General features: G+C 38.5%; 1 protein-coding gene across 1 annotated transcript in view; it reads right to left on the bottom strand.

The window, feature by feature from the left end:
* Positions 1-15,628, bottom strand: part of PRKCI (protein kinase C iota) — a 75,777-nt gene that overhangs the window by 48,951 nt on the left and 11,198 nt on the right. The window contains exon 2 of the mRNA XM_026498813.4: positions 10,260-10,381. Within this exon, the coding sequence (XP_026354598.1) occupies positions 10,260-10,381 (122 nt within the window). The remainder of the gene's footprint in view (positions 1-10,259; positions 10,382-15,628) is intronic.

Below are 15,628 nucleotides of genomic sequence, written 5' to 3'. Positions count from 1 at the left end.
ATGAAACGATCCAATGTTAGAATCATCGGCATCCCTGAGGGGGTGGAGAAAAACAGAGGTCTAGAAGAGATATCTGAACAAATTGTAGCTGAAAACTTCCCTAATCTAGCGAGGGAAACAAACATTCGTGTACAAGAGGCAGAGAGGACCCCTCCCAAGCTCAACCACGACAAACCTACGCCACGTCACGTCATAGTGCATTTCGCAAATATTAGATCCAAGGATACAGTATTGAAAGCAGCCAGGGCAAAGAAATTTCTCACCTACCAAGGCAAAGGCATCAGAATTACGTCAGACCTGTCTACACAGACCTGGAATGAGAGAAAGGGTTGGGGGAGCATATTTAAAGCTCTTTCAGAGAAAAACATGCAGCCAAGGATCCTTTATCCAGCAAGGCTGTCATTCAGAATTGATGGAGAAATAAAGACATTTCAGAATCGCCAGTCACTAACCAATTTCGCAACACGAAACCAGCCCTACAGGAGATATTACGGGGGGTTCTATAAAAGTAAAAAGGCCCCAAGAGTGATACAGAACAGAAAGTCACAGCCAATACAAACAAAGACTTTACTGGCAACATGGCATCATTAAAATCATATCTCTCAGTACTCAGTCTTAATGTTAATGGCTTAAATTCTCCCATAAACGCCACAGGGTTGCAGATTGGATAAAAAGAAATGACCCATCCATTTGCTGTCTACAAGAGACTCATTTCAAACCCAAAGATGCATTCAGACTGAGAGTAAGGGGATGGAGTACCATCTTTCACGCAAATGGACCTCAAAAGAAAGCTGGGGTAGCAATTCTCATATCAGATAAATTGGATTTTAAACTACAGACTATAGTTAGAGATGCAGAAGGGCACTATATTATTCTTAAGGGAAGTATTCAACAAGTGGATATGACAATTATAAATATATATGCCCCCAACAGGGGAGCAGCAAGATACACAAGCCAACTCTTAACCAGAATAAAGAGACATATAAATAAAAATACATTAATAGTAGGGGACCTCAACACTCCACTATCAGAAATAGACAGAACACCCTGGCAAAAACTAAGCAAAGAATCAAAGGCTTTGAATGCCATACTCGACGAGTTGGACCTCATAGATATATATAGAACACTACACCCCAGAACCAAAGAATACTCATTCTATTCTAATGCCCATGGAACATTCTCAAGAATAGACCATGTTCTGGGACACAAAACAGGTCTCAACCGGTACCAAAAGATTGAAATTATCCCCTGCATATTCTCAGACCACAACGCTCTGAAATTGGAACTCAACCACAAGGAAAAATTTGGAAGAAACTCAAACACTTGGAGACTAAGAACCATCCTGCTCAGGAATGACTCGATAAACCAGGAAATCAAAAATCAATTTAAACAATTTATGGAGACCAATGAGAATGAAAATACAACAGTCCAAAACCTATGGGATACTGCAAAAGCGGTCCTAAGGGGGAAATACATAGCCATCCAAGCCTCACTCAAAAGAATAGAAAAATCTAAAACGCAGTTTTTATATTCTCACCTCAAGAAGCTGGAACAGCAACAGAGGGACAGGCCTAATCCACGCACGAGGAAGCAGTTGACCAAAATTAGAGCTGAAATCAATCAAGCAGAAACCAGAAGTACAGTAGAGCAGATCAACAGGACTAGAAGCTGGTTCTTTGAGAGAATCAATAAAATTGACAGACCACTGGCAACACTTATCCAAAAGAAAAGAGAAAGGACCCAGATTATTAAAATTATGAATGAAAAAGGAGAGGTCACGACGAACACCATTGAAATTAGAAGGATTATTAGAAATTTTTATCAACAGCTATATGCCAATAAACTAAGCAATCTGGAAGAGATGGAATCCTTCCTGGAAACCTATAAACTACCAAGATTGAAACCGGAAAAAATTGATTCCTTAAACAGGCCAATTAATTATGAAGAAATTGAGTCAGTGATAAACAACCTTCCAAATAACAAAACTCCAGGCCCGGACGGTTTTCCTGGGGAATTCTACCAAACATTCAAAGAAGAAATAATACCTATTCTCCTAAAGCTATTTCAAAAAATAGAAACAGAAGGAAAGCTACCAAACTCATTCTATGAGGCCAATATTACTTTGATCCCCAAACCAGGCAAAGACCCCCTCAAAAAGGAGAATTACAGACCGATTTCCCTAATGAATATGGACGCCAAAATCCTCAACAAGATACTTGCTAATAGAATCCAACAGTACATTAAAAGGATTATCCATCACGATCAAGTAGGATTCATACCTGGGATGCAAGCATGGTTCAATATTCGCAAATCAATCAGCGTGATACATCATATCAACAAGAAAAGACTCAGGAACCATATGATCCTCTCAATCGATGCTGAAAAAGCATTTGACAAAATACAGCATCCTTTCCTGATTAAAACCCCTCAGAGTGTAGGAATAGAAGGTACATTTCTCAATCTCTTAAAGCCATCTATGAAAAGCCTACTGCAAATATTATTCTCAATGGGGAAAAGCTGGAAGCCTTTCCCTTAAGATCAGGAACTCGACAAGGATGCCCACTCTCGCCACTATTATTCAACATAGTACTAGAAGTCCTTGCAACAGCAATCAGACAACAAAAAGGGATCAAAGGTATTCAAATTGGCAAAGAAGAAGTCAAAATGTCTCTCTTCGCAGATGACATGATACTCTATATGGAAAACCCAAAAGAAGCCACTCCCAAACTATTAGAAGTCATAGAGCAATTCAGTAACGTGGCGGGATACAAAATCAATGCTCAGAAATCAGTTGCATTTCTGTACACGAATAACGAGACCGAAGAAAGAGAAATTAGGGAATCCATCCCATTTACAATAGCACCAAAAACCATACGTTACCTTGGAATTAACTTAACCAGAGACGTAAAGAACCTATATTCTAGAAACTATAAATCACTCTTGAAAGACATTGAGGAAGACATAAAAAGATGGAAAGATATTCCATGCTCATGGATCGGAAGAATTAACATAGTTAAAATGTCCATGCTACCCAGAGCAATCTACACTTTCAATGCTATCCCAATCAAAATACCAATGACATTTTTCAAAGAACTGGAACAAATAGTCCTTAAATTTGTATGGAAACAGAAAAGGCCCCGAATCTCCAAGGAACTGTTGAAAAGGAAAAACAAAGCTGGGGGCATCACAATGCCGGATTTCGAGCTGTACGACAAAGCTGTGATCACAAAGACAGCATGGTACTGGCACAAAAACAGACACATAGACCAATGGAACAGAATAGAGAGCCCAGAAATGGACCCTCGGCTCTTTGGGCAACTAATATTTGATAAAGCAGGAAAAAACAACCGGTCGGAAAAAGACAGTCTCTTCAATAAATGGTGCTGGGAAAATTGGACAGCTACATGCAAAAGAATGAAACTTGACCACTATCTCACACCATACACAAAAATAAACTCCAAATGGATGAAAGACCTCGATGTGAGACAGGAATCCATCAAAATTCTAGAGGAGAACATAGGCAGCAACCTCTACGACATCGGCCAAAGCAACCTTTTTCATGACACATCCCCAAAGGCAAGAGAAACAAAAGATAAAATGAATTTATGGGACTTCATCAAGATTAAAAGTTTCTGCACAGCCAAGGAAACAGTCAGAAAAACTAAGAGGCAGCCCACGGAATGGGAGAATATATTTGCAAATGACACTACAGATAAAGGACTGGTATCCAAGATCTACAAAGAACTTCTCAAACTCAATACACGAGAAACAAATAAACAAATCAAAAAATGGGCAGAAGATATGAACAGACACTTTTCCAATGAAGACATACAAATGGCTAACAGACACATGAAAAAATGTTCAAAATCATTAGCCATCAAGGAAATTCAAATCAAAACCACACTGAGATAACACCTTACGCCAGTTAGAATGGCAAAAATAGACAAGGCAAGAAACAACAATTGTTGGAGAGGATGTGGAGAAAGGGGATCCCTCCTACATTGTTGGTGGGAATGCAAGATGGTACAGCCACTCTGGAAAACAGTGTGGAGGTCCCTTAAAAAGTTAAAAATTGAGCTACCCTATGATCCAGCCATTGCACTACTGGGTGTTTACCCCAAAGATACAGACGTAGTGAAGAGAAGGGCCATATGCACCCCAATGTTCATAGCAGCAATGTCCACAATAGCTAAATCGTGGAAGGAGCCGAGATGCCCTTCAACAGATGACTGGATTAAGAAGTTGTGGTCCATATATACAATGGAATATTACTCAGCTATCAGAAAGAACGAGTTCTCAACATTTGCTACAACATGGACGGCACTGGAGGAGATAATGCTAAGCGAAATAAGTCAAGCAGAGAAAGACAACTATCATATGATTTCTCTCATCTATGGAACATAAGAACTAGGATGATCGGTAGGGGAAGAAAGGGATAAAGAAAGGGGGGGTAATCAGAAGGGGGAATGAAACATGAGAGACTATGGACTATGAGAAACAAACTGAGGACCTCAGAGGGGAGGGGGGTGAGGGAATGGGATAGACCGGTGATGGGTAGTAAGGAAGGCACATATTGCATGGTGCACTGGGTGTTATACAGAACTAATGAATCATCGAGCCTTACATCGGAAACCGGGGATGTAATGTATGGTGACTAACATAATAATAAAAAAAAATCTATATTTAAAAAAAAAAAAAAAAAGAGTTGGATGCTTAGCCAACTGAGCCACCCAGGCACCACAATAAAGCTGTTTTTTTTTAAAGGTGAAATATAGATATGAAAAAGAGGAAAAAATTAATCAAACACAAACTTCTACAGGAAAGCTAAAAAGTTCTCAAAGTAAAAGGAAAATACCAGTTACAAAACAAGATCTGTTCAAGGAGATGTTTTTCTTATTGATGGCGATTTTCATTTTTTAATTTCCAGGTTTGGATCCATAATAGTGCTATCTAAGTAAGTGACATCACTCTGAATTCAGTCAAAAATTTTTTCCTCACTGTTTCTTTTGACATGATTACCACTGTCAGTATACCGTGTTAGGTAACAGGGAAAAAGTATGAAGAATGACTGTTCCTAACACACCAGCTAAAAATACAGCAGATTAAAGATGGTTGGAAAATGTCACGTAAGAGAAGTTTGTTTCTTATCATCCTAAGTGTGGTTTTGTTACATCTTGATACTCAATGTCCCCCGTGTGAACACATCAGATTTAATAATGCAAGCAGGAAGAAGTTTAACCTTGTAGAATTTAGAAACACTCCATACATATACTGTTTATGTCAAAGAATGTTTATATGCATTTGAAATTTCCAAGAATCTCACCTACTGAAGCCAACAGGGTATGAATTAAAGAATTACATCCGAATAAAATCCTCTCCAACTCGCTGCAAATCACCTACTTTTTCTCCTCACGTAGTCTTTGACAGGATGTAAATAAAATAATAATTTACATATGTTATTGGTGAAAAGTATAACAAAAGGTACAATATTTTTGGAGGTCAATTTGGTACCTCCTATTATCAAGGACACATTCCATTTCAGGGAATTTACCCTATAAATAATACAGTTGCAGGTGTCCCAAAAAACATATGCACAAAGATATTCTCTGCACTAATATTTTTTATATGCTACAAATAATCCAAATATCCATCAAAGGGGTATTGGTTAGATAAGTTATGGTACAACCATGTTATCTAAACATTATATAAAACCACGTTATATAAATCTACATACACTGACATGGAAAGATAATCCATAAGATGTTAAGTGAAAAGGTAGGTTAAATATCAGCTTGTACAATATTTGACTATTTGTAAGAAAGAAAAAAATTGATACCCTATCCCTTCTAGCTGTATATTCACCGAAAAAGACATCATCAGTTTGTTTATAGGAGCTATTTGGGGGATCTGAGGATCCTCAGAGATACTTTTTCCTTCAACCAAATCAGTATTTTTGTTAAAAAGCAAGCACCACTCTTAATAAAAACTTAACTAAGAAATGAAATATCCAAAGGCTAGTTTCTAATAGAGAAGTGACAGAATAGAAATAGTTAAATATAAACCTGGTAATCAGACTCTGAATAAATTAGAAATTGACAGAAATTTAGAAAATACTTAATATTAGATTGTGAACATAAAAAAGCATATCCTTATGGAAAAACAGTCACAATTAAAATATGATGAACTAAAAAATCATTTATCATTCTCTGTCCCATACTCTCTCCTCACATGAGAAGGGAGGTATAATTGTTACAAAATTACTAATCATTCTAAAATGCCGAGTTAGATTAAGCAAACCAGTTTTTCCACAGGCACATCAAAACAAATCAGTAAAACTGGTTTTGAACACAAGGAAAAAGAATGGCTGTCATAGATCTATTTAAAGAAATGAAGTAAGCTTATGAGCATTATTTGCTCTAATATAAAAAAAATCCCACAATTAAAAGCTTAGCTTCTAGACAGTTTGCTCATAAACCAGAGAAATCACAGTCCTGTGTTCCACTGATTCTAGAGAGAATTTTTTCTCTAGATAAGCATGCCCCAATGCCCACCTGGCTAAAAATAAAGGTAACAAAATTACAACTGAAAAATAATCATAAGGAACTTAAAAATAATTACTGGCTCTATATGCCTAAAATTAAGAAGAAACTGGTATCAAAATTAACCAGGGTTAAGAAGGATCACATGGGAATCAGCAGACCTTAATAGAAAGTTTAACCTTTTACTTGAATGAGGCTATAGTTTTATAGTTTTCCCCAGAAAATTAGGACACTTAATAGCTACTTAGAGACAAAGAACTTTGAATTGCATTATAAAAGGATAAGACTATTTCACCAGAGAATTAATTTAATTTACTATGTGAATCTGTTAATTAAAATATGCTATAATGTTAAGAAAAAATAGAATAAACCACAACTCCCAACGCTTAAATCTTCAATAATGAATATAAAACTATAGGAAAGGCTTGCTATTAGCCTTTTCTACAATTCATAAGTGTTTTTTGAGCATACTATTACTGAGTACTGCTCTGGGCACTGGAGCTCCATGGCAAAGACAAGATCTCTGTTCTCATGGAGCTTATATTCTACCATAAAATAAGATACAAAGTGAATAGGAGTAAAGGCTTCTTGGAGGACAGGACATTTGAGTAACCTGAATGACAGCCACATAACACTCTGGGAACGGAACTCCCCAGGTAAAGACAATACACACTATAAGAGTTACTACAAAATTTATTTTATTTTCTTTTTTTTAGGGAGGGGGAGAGAGAGAGATGGGGGGAGGGGCAGATGGAAAGAGAGACTCTTAAGCAGGCTCCATGCCCAACCCAGGGCTTGATCTCACAACCCTGAGGTCATGACCTGGGCTGAAATAAAGGGTCGCATGCTTAACCGAGCCACCCACACACCCCGAATACTATAACAATTTTTAATGGATTATCTCTAAATCAATTTCTTTAATAAAACGCATTATCTATGATTCCTATGTGCACTAGTTTGAAAACCACCAACTGAAAAAAATCCTAAGTGGCAAATAAATGGCATGAAATGATCAGGCCAGGATTAAAATGAGAATAACACCGGGGTGCCCGGCTGGCTCAGGTGGCAGAGCATGAGACTCTCGATCTCAGGGTCAGGAGCTCAAGCCCCACATTGGGCAGAGAGTTTACTTTTTAAAAAAATGAGAATAACATTAGTTCCTGATAAGAATCAGTTTATTGACGCTAACTATATTGTATACACTGCACTAAATTATAGACTCTCACGTTCAGGCTGAAGATATACTGTGAGATACCCACCCCACCTAGAATTAACAATATTGAAACTAATCTTGTGTCAAAAGTGGATGAATAAAGATGGTCTCATCCTTAAATAATAGAGAATTGAAAATATCAAGTTAGTATTTTCCTTACTAGACTTCAAAAAATGTTAACACTCAGAATATCTGAGGTTAGTGAGGGCAAGAGCAAAGGGCTGCTCTCATTTAATATAATTGTGCCATAAACTGGTGTAAACTGGTTTTGATAGCTAACTGTCGCTAGCTGCCAAAATTTATGATGTGCGTATTCTATGAACTTGCCACACAAAGCCCCATACGATAGCACAAAATTACATATAAAGATGTTCATTATGTATTGCTTACCGTAGCAAAAAAACAAAAAACCCCCAGGAAACAGTCCAAGATCCATCGATAAGGGATTAAATAAATAAATCATGAAATACCTACAATGATGTGGTATATTATACACCATTTAAAAAAGTAATGCTGTAGGGGCGCCTGGCTGGCTCAGTCAATGGAGCATGTGACTCTTGATTTTGGGGTTGTGAGTTCAAGTTTCACTTTGGGTGTAGAGATTACTTTAAAAAAATAAAATAATTAAAAAATTAAAAAAAGGTAGGGCGCCTGGGTGGCTCAGCCGTTAACTGCCTGCCCTCAGCTCTCAGGTCATGATCCCAGGGTCCTGGGATCGAGCCCCGCATCGGACTCCCAGCTCGGCGGGTAGCCTGCTTCTTCCTCTCCCACTCCCCTTGCTTGTGCTCCCTCTCTCGCTGTGTCTCTCTCTGTCAAATAAATAAATAAAATCTTCAAAAAAAAAAAAAAAAAGGTAATGATGTAATTTCATGCACGCTGAAATGAAACATTGTTCAATTCACAATGTAAAAGGAAAACGTCATTTAATGGTTTGTAGGATTTAATTCTTTTTGTATAAAAAAAGTATGCTTATAAATAATGTACAGAAACAAAAATATTTGTACATATAGAGAAAATACCTCAAAGGATTTATACTAAGCTGTTACAGTGGTTTTGTCTCTCATGCCTGGGACTGATGAGGAAGGAAAGAAGACAAAGGGCAAACAGACCCCTTTTAACATTTCAGAACAGGTCTACTTTTTTTCCCCAACAGCAAACATGGATTACTTTAGAGAAAATTAAAAATGTCTTTAAAGGGGTGCCTCGTTGGCTCAGTTGGAGAAGTATGTGACTCTTGATCTTGGGGTCATTGGTTTGACCCCGCATTGGGCACAGAGGTTAGAAAAATAAAACTTTTTTAAAAAACGTGTTTAAAGAGTGAAAATGCATTTTCAGTTTACATAGAGCTTGGATCTGGGATATCTTTCCAGGGCTCTTCATATCACGAAACATAGAAATGGCCTCAAATATTGAGCTACATATTATAATAACACTCCTTAAAAAGAAATTTCATTCGCATTACAATTAATAGAGGGCCATAATACAAAGCTAGTATATTTAGGGTATCTTTAAGCTAAACTTCAGTGACATTCCATCATGTAAAATAAAATCTAACATGGTCTGCAAAGCCTTTCAGGACTGAGTCAACCCTAAGCTTCTCCAAGTTTAATATTCATGTGACTTACCTGTAGTTCCTGTTAAAATATAGATTCAGATCCAGGAGTCTGTGACGGGGCCTTTTCTAAAAGTTCTGCAGACCACACTCTGAGGAGCAAGGATCTAGTCCTGATCCCACACCATTCCCCACACTTTCATTAACTGAATTACTGCTCTTTCACACACACCATGTTCTTCATACCTCTGTCCTTTTTCTATCTTATTCTTCGTCAGAAATGGTTTTCCCCTCACCTCCTCCATTGCGAAAACGTTTATTCTTTGTCACTGTTTTAGTCCAAATGTCACAAATATTTCAGGCACGTGTAGATGCTACTTCTTTTGCATTCTAATACCCCTACGCATCTATGTTCAAATTACCACATTTGTTATTTACATGTCCATCTCCCTATGAGACAATGAGTTTGAGGAGAGAAAATATCTATCTTCAGTACACAGATATTCGATAAATGTTTTCTGAGTCCAAGTCATTAAGGTATCAATGCCACCATCTTTGAAATCATGGTGTCACAATCACTTTAATTCTATAACATTTTCTTTGAAGTAATATTCAGCCAAAAAACTGCCAAATTATTGAAAGTAATCTCTGAAGTATAAAATAACATTCATATTCAAACAAAGTAAAATATAACACTATTTGATGAGATGTTTATGTTAATGGTGGAAGTCAGTCACATTGATTTCACTCTATCTCGGGGTAAAAAGGACAAAACAAAGACTGTACCCTTTGGTATTCTTTTCATGTAAGTACCTGAAGCAAAATAAAAATGGCATCAAATTTCTATACCTAACAGTCCTAATTTATTAGGACTTTTACTACATTTTAAAAATAAATGACAAAATAGCATCTTCAATCAAATGCCTACACACAAAGCCCTCTCTTTATCACTCACCTTCCTCATCTATCCATTTCATGGTGAAGAGCTGTTCATTGTCAAAGGAACACATATCTCGAACCTCACTGCAAAGGCCCTCGAAGGAGATCGAAGGTTCAAAATGTGTTATCATGATATCCCTGAAAAAGGAAAAAGAATTTTAAGTTTGAGGATGACTGAAACTAATGACGCTCTGCACACTACTAAGTGCCTGACAGTCTGAAGAACACCGGGGGTTCCGAGAGCACATCAAACATGCATTGGCTCCGGTAAACTCTCTCTGAAAAGTAAAAAAATTTTTTAAAATCCATATTAATAATGTTGAAAAATAAAAATAGTGGAATGTTAGCTAAACTGAATTTAAATAAAAAATTTAAAAATAAATGTAGTGGACGGGGCACCTGGGTGGCTCAGTCGTTAAGCGGCTGCCTTCGGCTCAGGGCGTGATCCCAGGGTCCTGGGATTGAGCCCCACACCGGGCTCCCTGCTCGGCGGGAAGCCTGCTTCTCCGTCTCCCACTCTCCCTGCTTGTGTTCCCTCTCTCACTGTCTCTCTGGCAAATAAATAAAATCTTTAAAAATAAAATAAAGAAGTAAATATAGTGGATCTGTGCGAAGCTTTAATTCCATCTCCCTCCTCGTTCAGGAAGCCCACCCTAACTGCTCTGACGGTTCTCCCACTCTGCTTAAGTATTAGTTTTCGGGAGCACACTCTTTTGTGAGGCACTGCACTCCACAGATGAATAGCTCAGTTACTGATTAGCTTCTGCCTTATATTTAACTGAAATCTGCTCCCGTCGCTGGTCCCAGATCTCCCCTCCCTAAGAAGTCTACCCTTCGTCTAAGAGATGACTCTTCAATATTTGACAAAGATCTGTCCCATCCTCTTCCTCAGCCCTCCCTTCCACAGATTAGCCCCCCCCCATGAGACTGTCACCAGTTCTTTGTATGGCACGATTTTTAGACCTCACACCTTCATTTTCACCTCTTCCCAAAGAACTCCCATTTGCCACAACTGGTTTTATAATATGACTAATATTTTAAGGTAGATACCCAAAAAACATTGGACAGTATTCAAATAGATCTACCCAGCTGCTACTCACTACAAAACTTAAAATTGCAACAAAATGTTTTAGAGCAGAGGCCTGGGGTTTCCTCCAAGGAGCCACAAGAAGGCGTCCTATGATCTAATCTCTGCCCAGCCAGCCACAGCATCCTTTCAAACACAGACAGACTGAATGACTCTAACACTTACAGAGTGCTCTCTAGGTGTCCGACTGTTCTCACAGTTTTACAAAGATAATGTAGTTCATGTCCTTCCTGTCTTAAACTCTCCCAATGCCTTTCTCTCTCACGCAGAGTAAAATCCGAAGTCCCTGCAGGGTCTACCAGGCCCTGGCTACCTCTCTGACCAACCTCTTAGACTGCTTCAACAGGTAAACCAATGTGCACAGTCTACCATCTACCCCAGCTAGAATGTAAGTCTGGTGAAAGTAGGGATTCTGTTTTGTTCATTATAGTCCTAGTGGCCAACACAGTGCCTAGCACAGAACGGATTCTTGAGAAATACTCACTGAAGAAAGGAACTGTGAACAGACGTGGGTAGCTGGAACACAGAACACAGAGTAGGAAAAAAGGAATTTAGAATTTTAAATCATCTGTAAAAAAAAAAAAAGTTAAAAAACTATAGTCTTTAGGGGTTGTCAAAGGTAAGCAGAGAGCAGAGCATGAAAACTGATAGGCCTTTTCTTGATAATCATTCTAAGCCTCTCATAGCTTTCTGCCCCCCGCCTCTGAGAACCCTCTTGCCTTGGCTGTCGTAATAGCAGGCCACCCTGGCCGTCTGCTTTTTTGAACACTTAAGTCTCCTTCGGCCGTCAACCACAAGACGGTCTTTACACCCTCTCTCATATTCATTCTCTGTCACTCTTTCTCTCTAAACCTAATTCACATTCAATGTTTTAACAACTCTATCTATGTGGGGGTCTCCTAAATCTGTAATTCCAGCTTTCTGTGTGGTATTTAAGTCTCTTGATAATCTGCTTCTATTCTCAACTTGAACCCACCATTCCCAACACAAATACTCTACTACAGACCTCTGGTTTACTCATAACCCCCACACATAAGACCTTGATGATCCGAGTTTTAATTCTGACCTTTCCACAGTTCAAGGCGCAGTTTATAGAGGGAGGTGGGGATCGATTCTTTCACAGGTGCTTCAACATGAAATTCCATTAAACCTTTTTCAACCACACAAGCCCAATGGTCTATACTTCTAAATCTGTCCAACATGTATCTTATGTTCCATCTTCTGTTATTTAACTCATATACTCATAACACATCCTCAACTAAATTGTACGCAACTGGAAGACAAAAATTCTCGGACTTTTTCATAGATTCACATAATTATTAGCATAATAAGGACTTACACATTTCTTAACTGAATGCAGAAGAAATACTCTCTAGGAGAAACCTATCTTCCAGAAAATGCACTTTTGACAAGGAAATATCAAGGTTTATGCTTCCTTTGCCTGTAAGCATTTATAGAATACTGAGTGTGCGCTGAGTGTTTAAACAAACTTTATCTTATGTTACCTTCACAATAACTGTCAAAGTAGACATACTCATCTATTTTACAGATTTAAAAGCAAAGCACAAAGGAATATTTGCCAATTTCTCCTAGTTAAAGAACAGAATATGAATTCAAACCCAAACCTAGTGACACCTCAGTGGACACTGTGATCTGACCCTCTCCCTCCCCATCAAACCTTCTAAAAGCAACACACAGAAGCAACAGATGATTCTGGTTTAATATGGCAGGGGGAACACACAGCTATATCCCTTCATTCTAAGGGCCCACTGAAACAACAGAAAACTGAAATGGCAAATTATCTAAGCTTTAGAAATCAGAAAAGGCACCAGCACCGGACCAGAAAGTAAAAATCCCAGGTAACTGAAAACAGATGGGGTAAAAGTGACTAACATACCAGCCCCGAACAACAAAGTTAAGTAGGACCCTTAAAAGAGAAACGTTTTATTTACACAAGATTACTTTTCCTTCTTCAAGCATCTAATCGTACTACTTGACTCTTCAAGTGCTTAACACCTACACAAGCACTCATTATAAATGCTTTCTTTGTTAAGATTTTATTTTTTAAAGAGATTTTATTTATTTGAAAGAGAGTGAGAGAGAGCACCACCAGCTGGGGGTCGGGGAGGAGCAGAGGGACAGGGACAAGCAGACCCCCTGCTGAGCGTGGAGTCCAATGCAGGGCTCGATCCCAGGACCCGGAGATCATGACCTGAGCTAAGGCAGATGCTTAACCAACTGAGTCACCCAGGTGCCCCAGATTTAATTTTTAAGTAATCTCTACACCCAACGTGGGGCTTGAACTCACAACCCTAAGATCAAGAGTTGCATGCTCCAGCAACTGAGCCAGCCAGGCGCCCCATAAATGCTTTTTAAAATTGCTTGAGAACAAAAATTTATAAGTTAAAGAACAGAATAATGTTATAAACTTTTTTTATTTTTCTAAAGATTTTATTTATTTATTTGAGAGAGGGAGAGAGAGAGAGAGCAGGAGCAGGAGGAGGTAGAAGCAGACTCCCCACTGAGCAGGGAGCCTAGGCAGGTCTTGATCCCAGGACCCTTGATCCCAGGACTCCTAGGACCCTGGGATCATGAACTGAGCCGAAGTTAGATGCTTAACCATCTGAGCCACCCAGGCACCCCTGTTATAAATTTTTAGAATGTAAAAATTACTAAGAAAAATCAAGATGTGGAGAAAGTAAAAGGAAGTATAAATTCAAAATGTTTCTTTCCTAGTGGAGCGTCAATACTCTATCCAAAACTAATAATTTAAAAAATAAAAACAGGGAACAAGAAAAAACCAAATAAGGGCACCTGGGTGGCTCAGTCAGTTAAGTGTCTGCCTTAGTCTCAGGTCATGATCTCAGGGTCCTAGGAGTGAGTCCCACAATGGGCTCCCTGTTCAGCGGGGAGACTGCTTCTCCCCCTCCCTCTGCCCCTCCCCCTGTTCATTCTCTCTCTCTCTAATAAATAGATAAAATCTTTCAAAAAGAAAAAAGCAAATAACCCAAATAAAAGATGGGCAAAGGACTTGAACCAACATTTCTTCAAAAGGATATATGAGTAGCCAACAAGCTTATGGAAAGATGTTCCAACATCACTAATCATTAGGGAGATACAAATCAAAACCATAATGAAATATCACCTCACACCCATTAGGATAACTACTATCAAAAAACCCAAAACAAAACAGAATAACAAGTGCTGGCAAGGAAGTGGAGAAACAGAAGCCTTGTGCACTGTTGGTGGGAATGTAAAACAGTGCAGCAGCTACAGAAACAGAATGGAGGGTCCTCAAAAAGTTAAAAACAGAATTTCCATATGATGCAGTAATTCCACTTCTGGGTACAGGTCCAAAAGAACTGCACGTAGGGACTCCAACAAGTATTTGTACACCCATGTTCATAGTAGCATTACTCACCCTAGCCAAAAGGTGGAAGCAACGTAAGTGTCCATTAACAGAGGAACGGATAAACATGACCTGAGCTGATATATAAACACAAAGGAATATTATTCAGCCTTTAAGGAAATTATGGGACACCTGGCTGGCGCAGTCAGAGGAACACGCAACTCTTGATCTCAGGGTCGTGAGTTAGAGCCCCACACTGGGCGCAGAGATAACTTAAATAAATAAATAAAAATAAATAAAAGTAAGGACAGTCTGACACATGGATGAACCTCGAAGACATTATGTTAAGTGAAAGGCGCCAGTCATGAAAAGACAAATACTGTATGATTCCACTTAATTGGAACAGTGGTTCCCAGGGGCTGGGGGGAGAAGGAAATGCGGAGTTGTTCAACGGGTACAGTTGCAGTTTTACAAAATGAACAAGTTCTAGAGATTGGCTGCACAACAATGTGAATATAGTTAACACTACTGACTGTACGCTTTTTTAAGTGTGTACAGTCAGTACATTTTTATGGTTAAGATGTAAATGTAATTTTTTTTTACCACAATTAAAAAGAAAAGCAGAGGAAAGTACGTTACTTAAGTTACAAACATAACCATTAGAAGAACTAAAAACAGGAGAGACGGTGATGAAGAAGTACTAAATTCCTCATCTTTTATATTGATCAATGGATATAATAAAACAAAACAAAATTTTAAAGATTTTTATTTATTTTTTTGAGAGCGTGAGCATAGGGAGGGAGGAAGGGGTAGAAGGAGAGGGAATCTTAAGCAGGTTCCATACCCAGAGTGGAGCCCAAAGCTGGCTCCATCTCAGGACCCTGAGATCGTGACCTCAGCTGAAATCAAGAGTCAGACGCCTAACCAACTAACTCACCCAGGTGCCTCA

The sequence above is a fragment of the Ursus arctos genome, unplaced genomic scaffold (assembly GCF_023065955.2).
Source record: "Ursus arctos isolate Adak ecotype North America unplaced genomic scaffold, UrsArc2.0 scaffold_4, whole genome shotgun sequence".
NCBI classification, from domain to species: domain Eukaryota; kingdom Metazoa; phylum Chordata; class Mammalia; order Carnivora; family Ursidae; genus Ursus; species Ursus arctos.
This window is presented reverse-complemented; position numbering and strand designations above follow the sequence as displayed.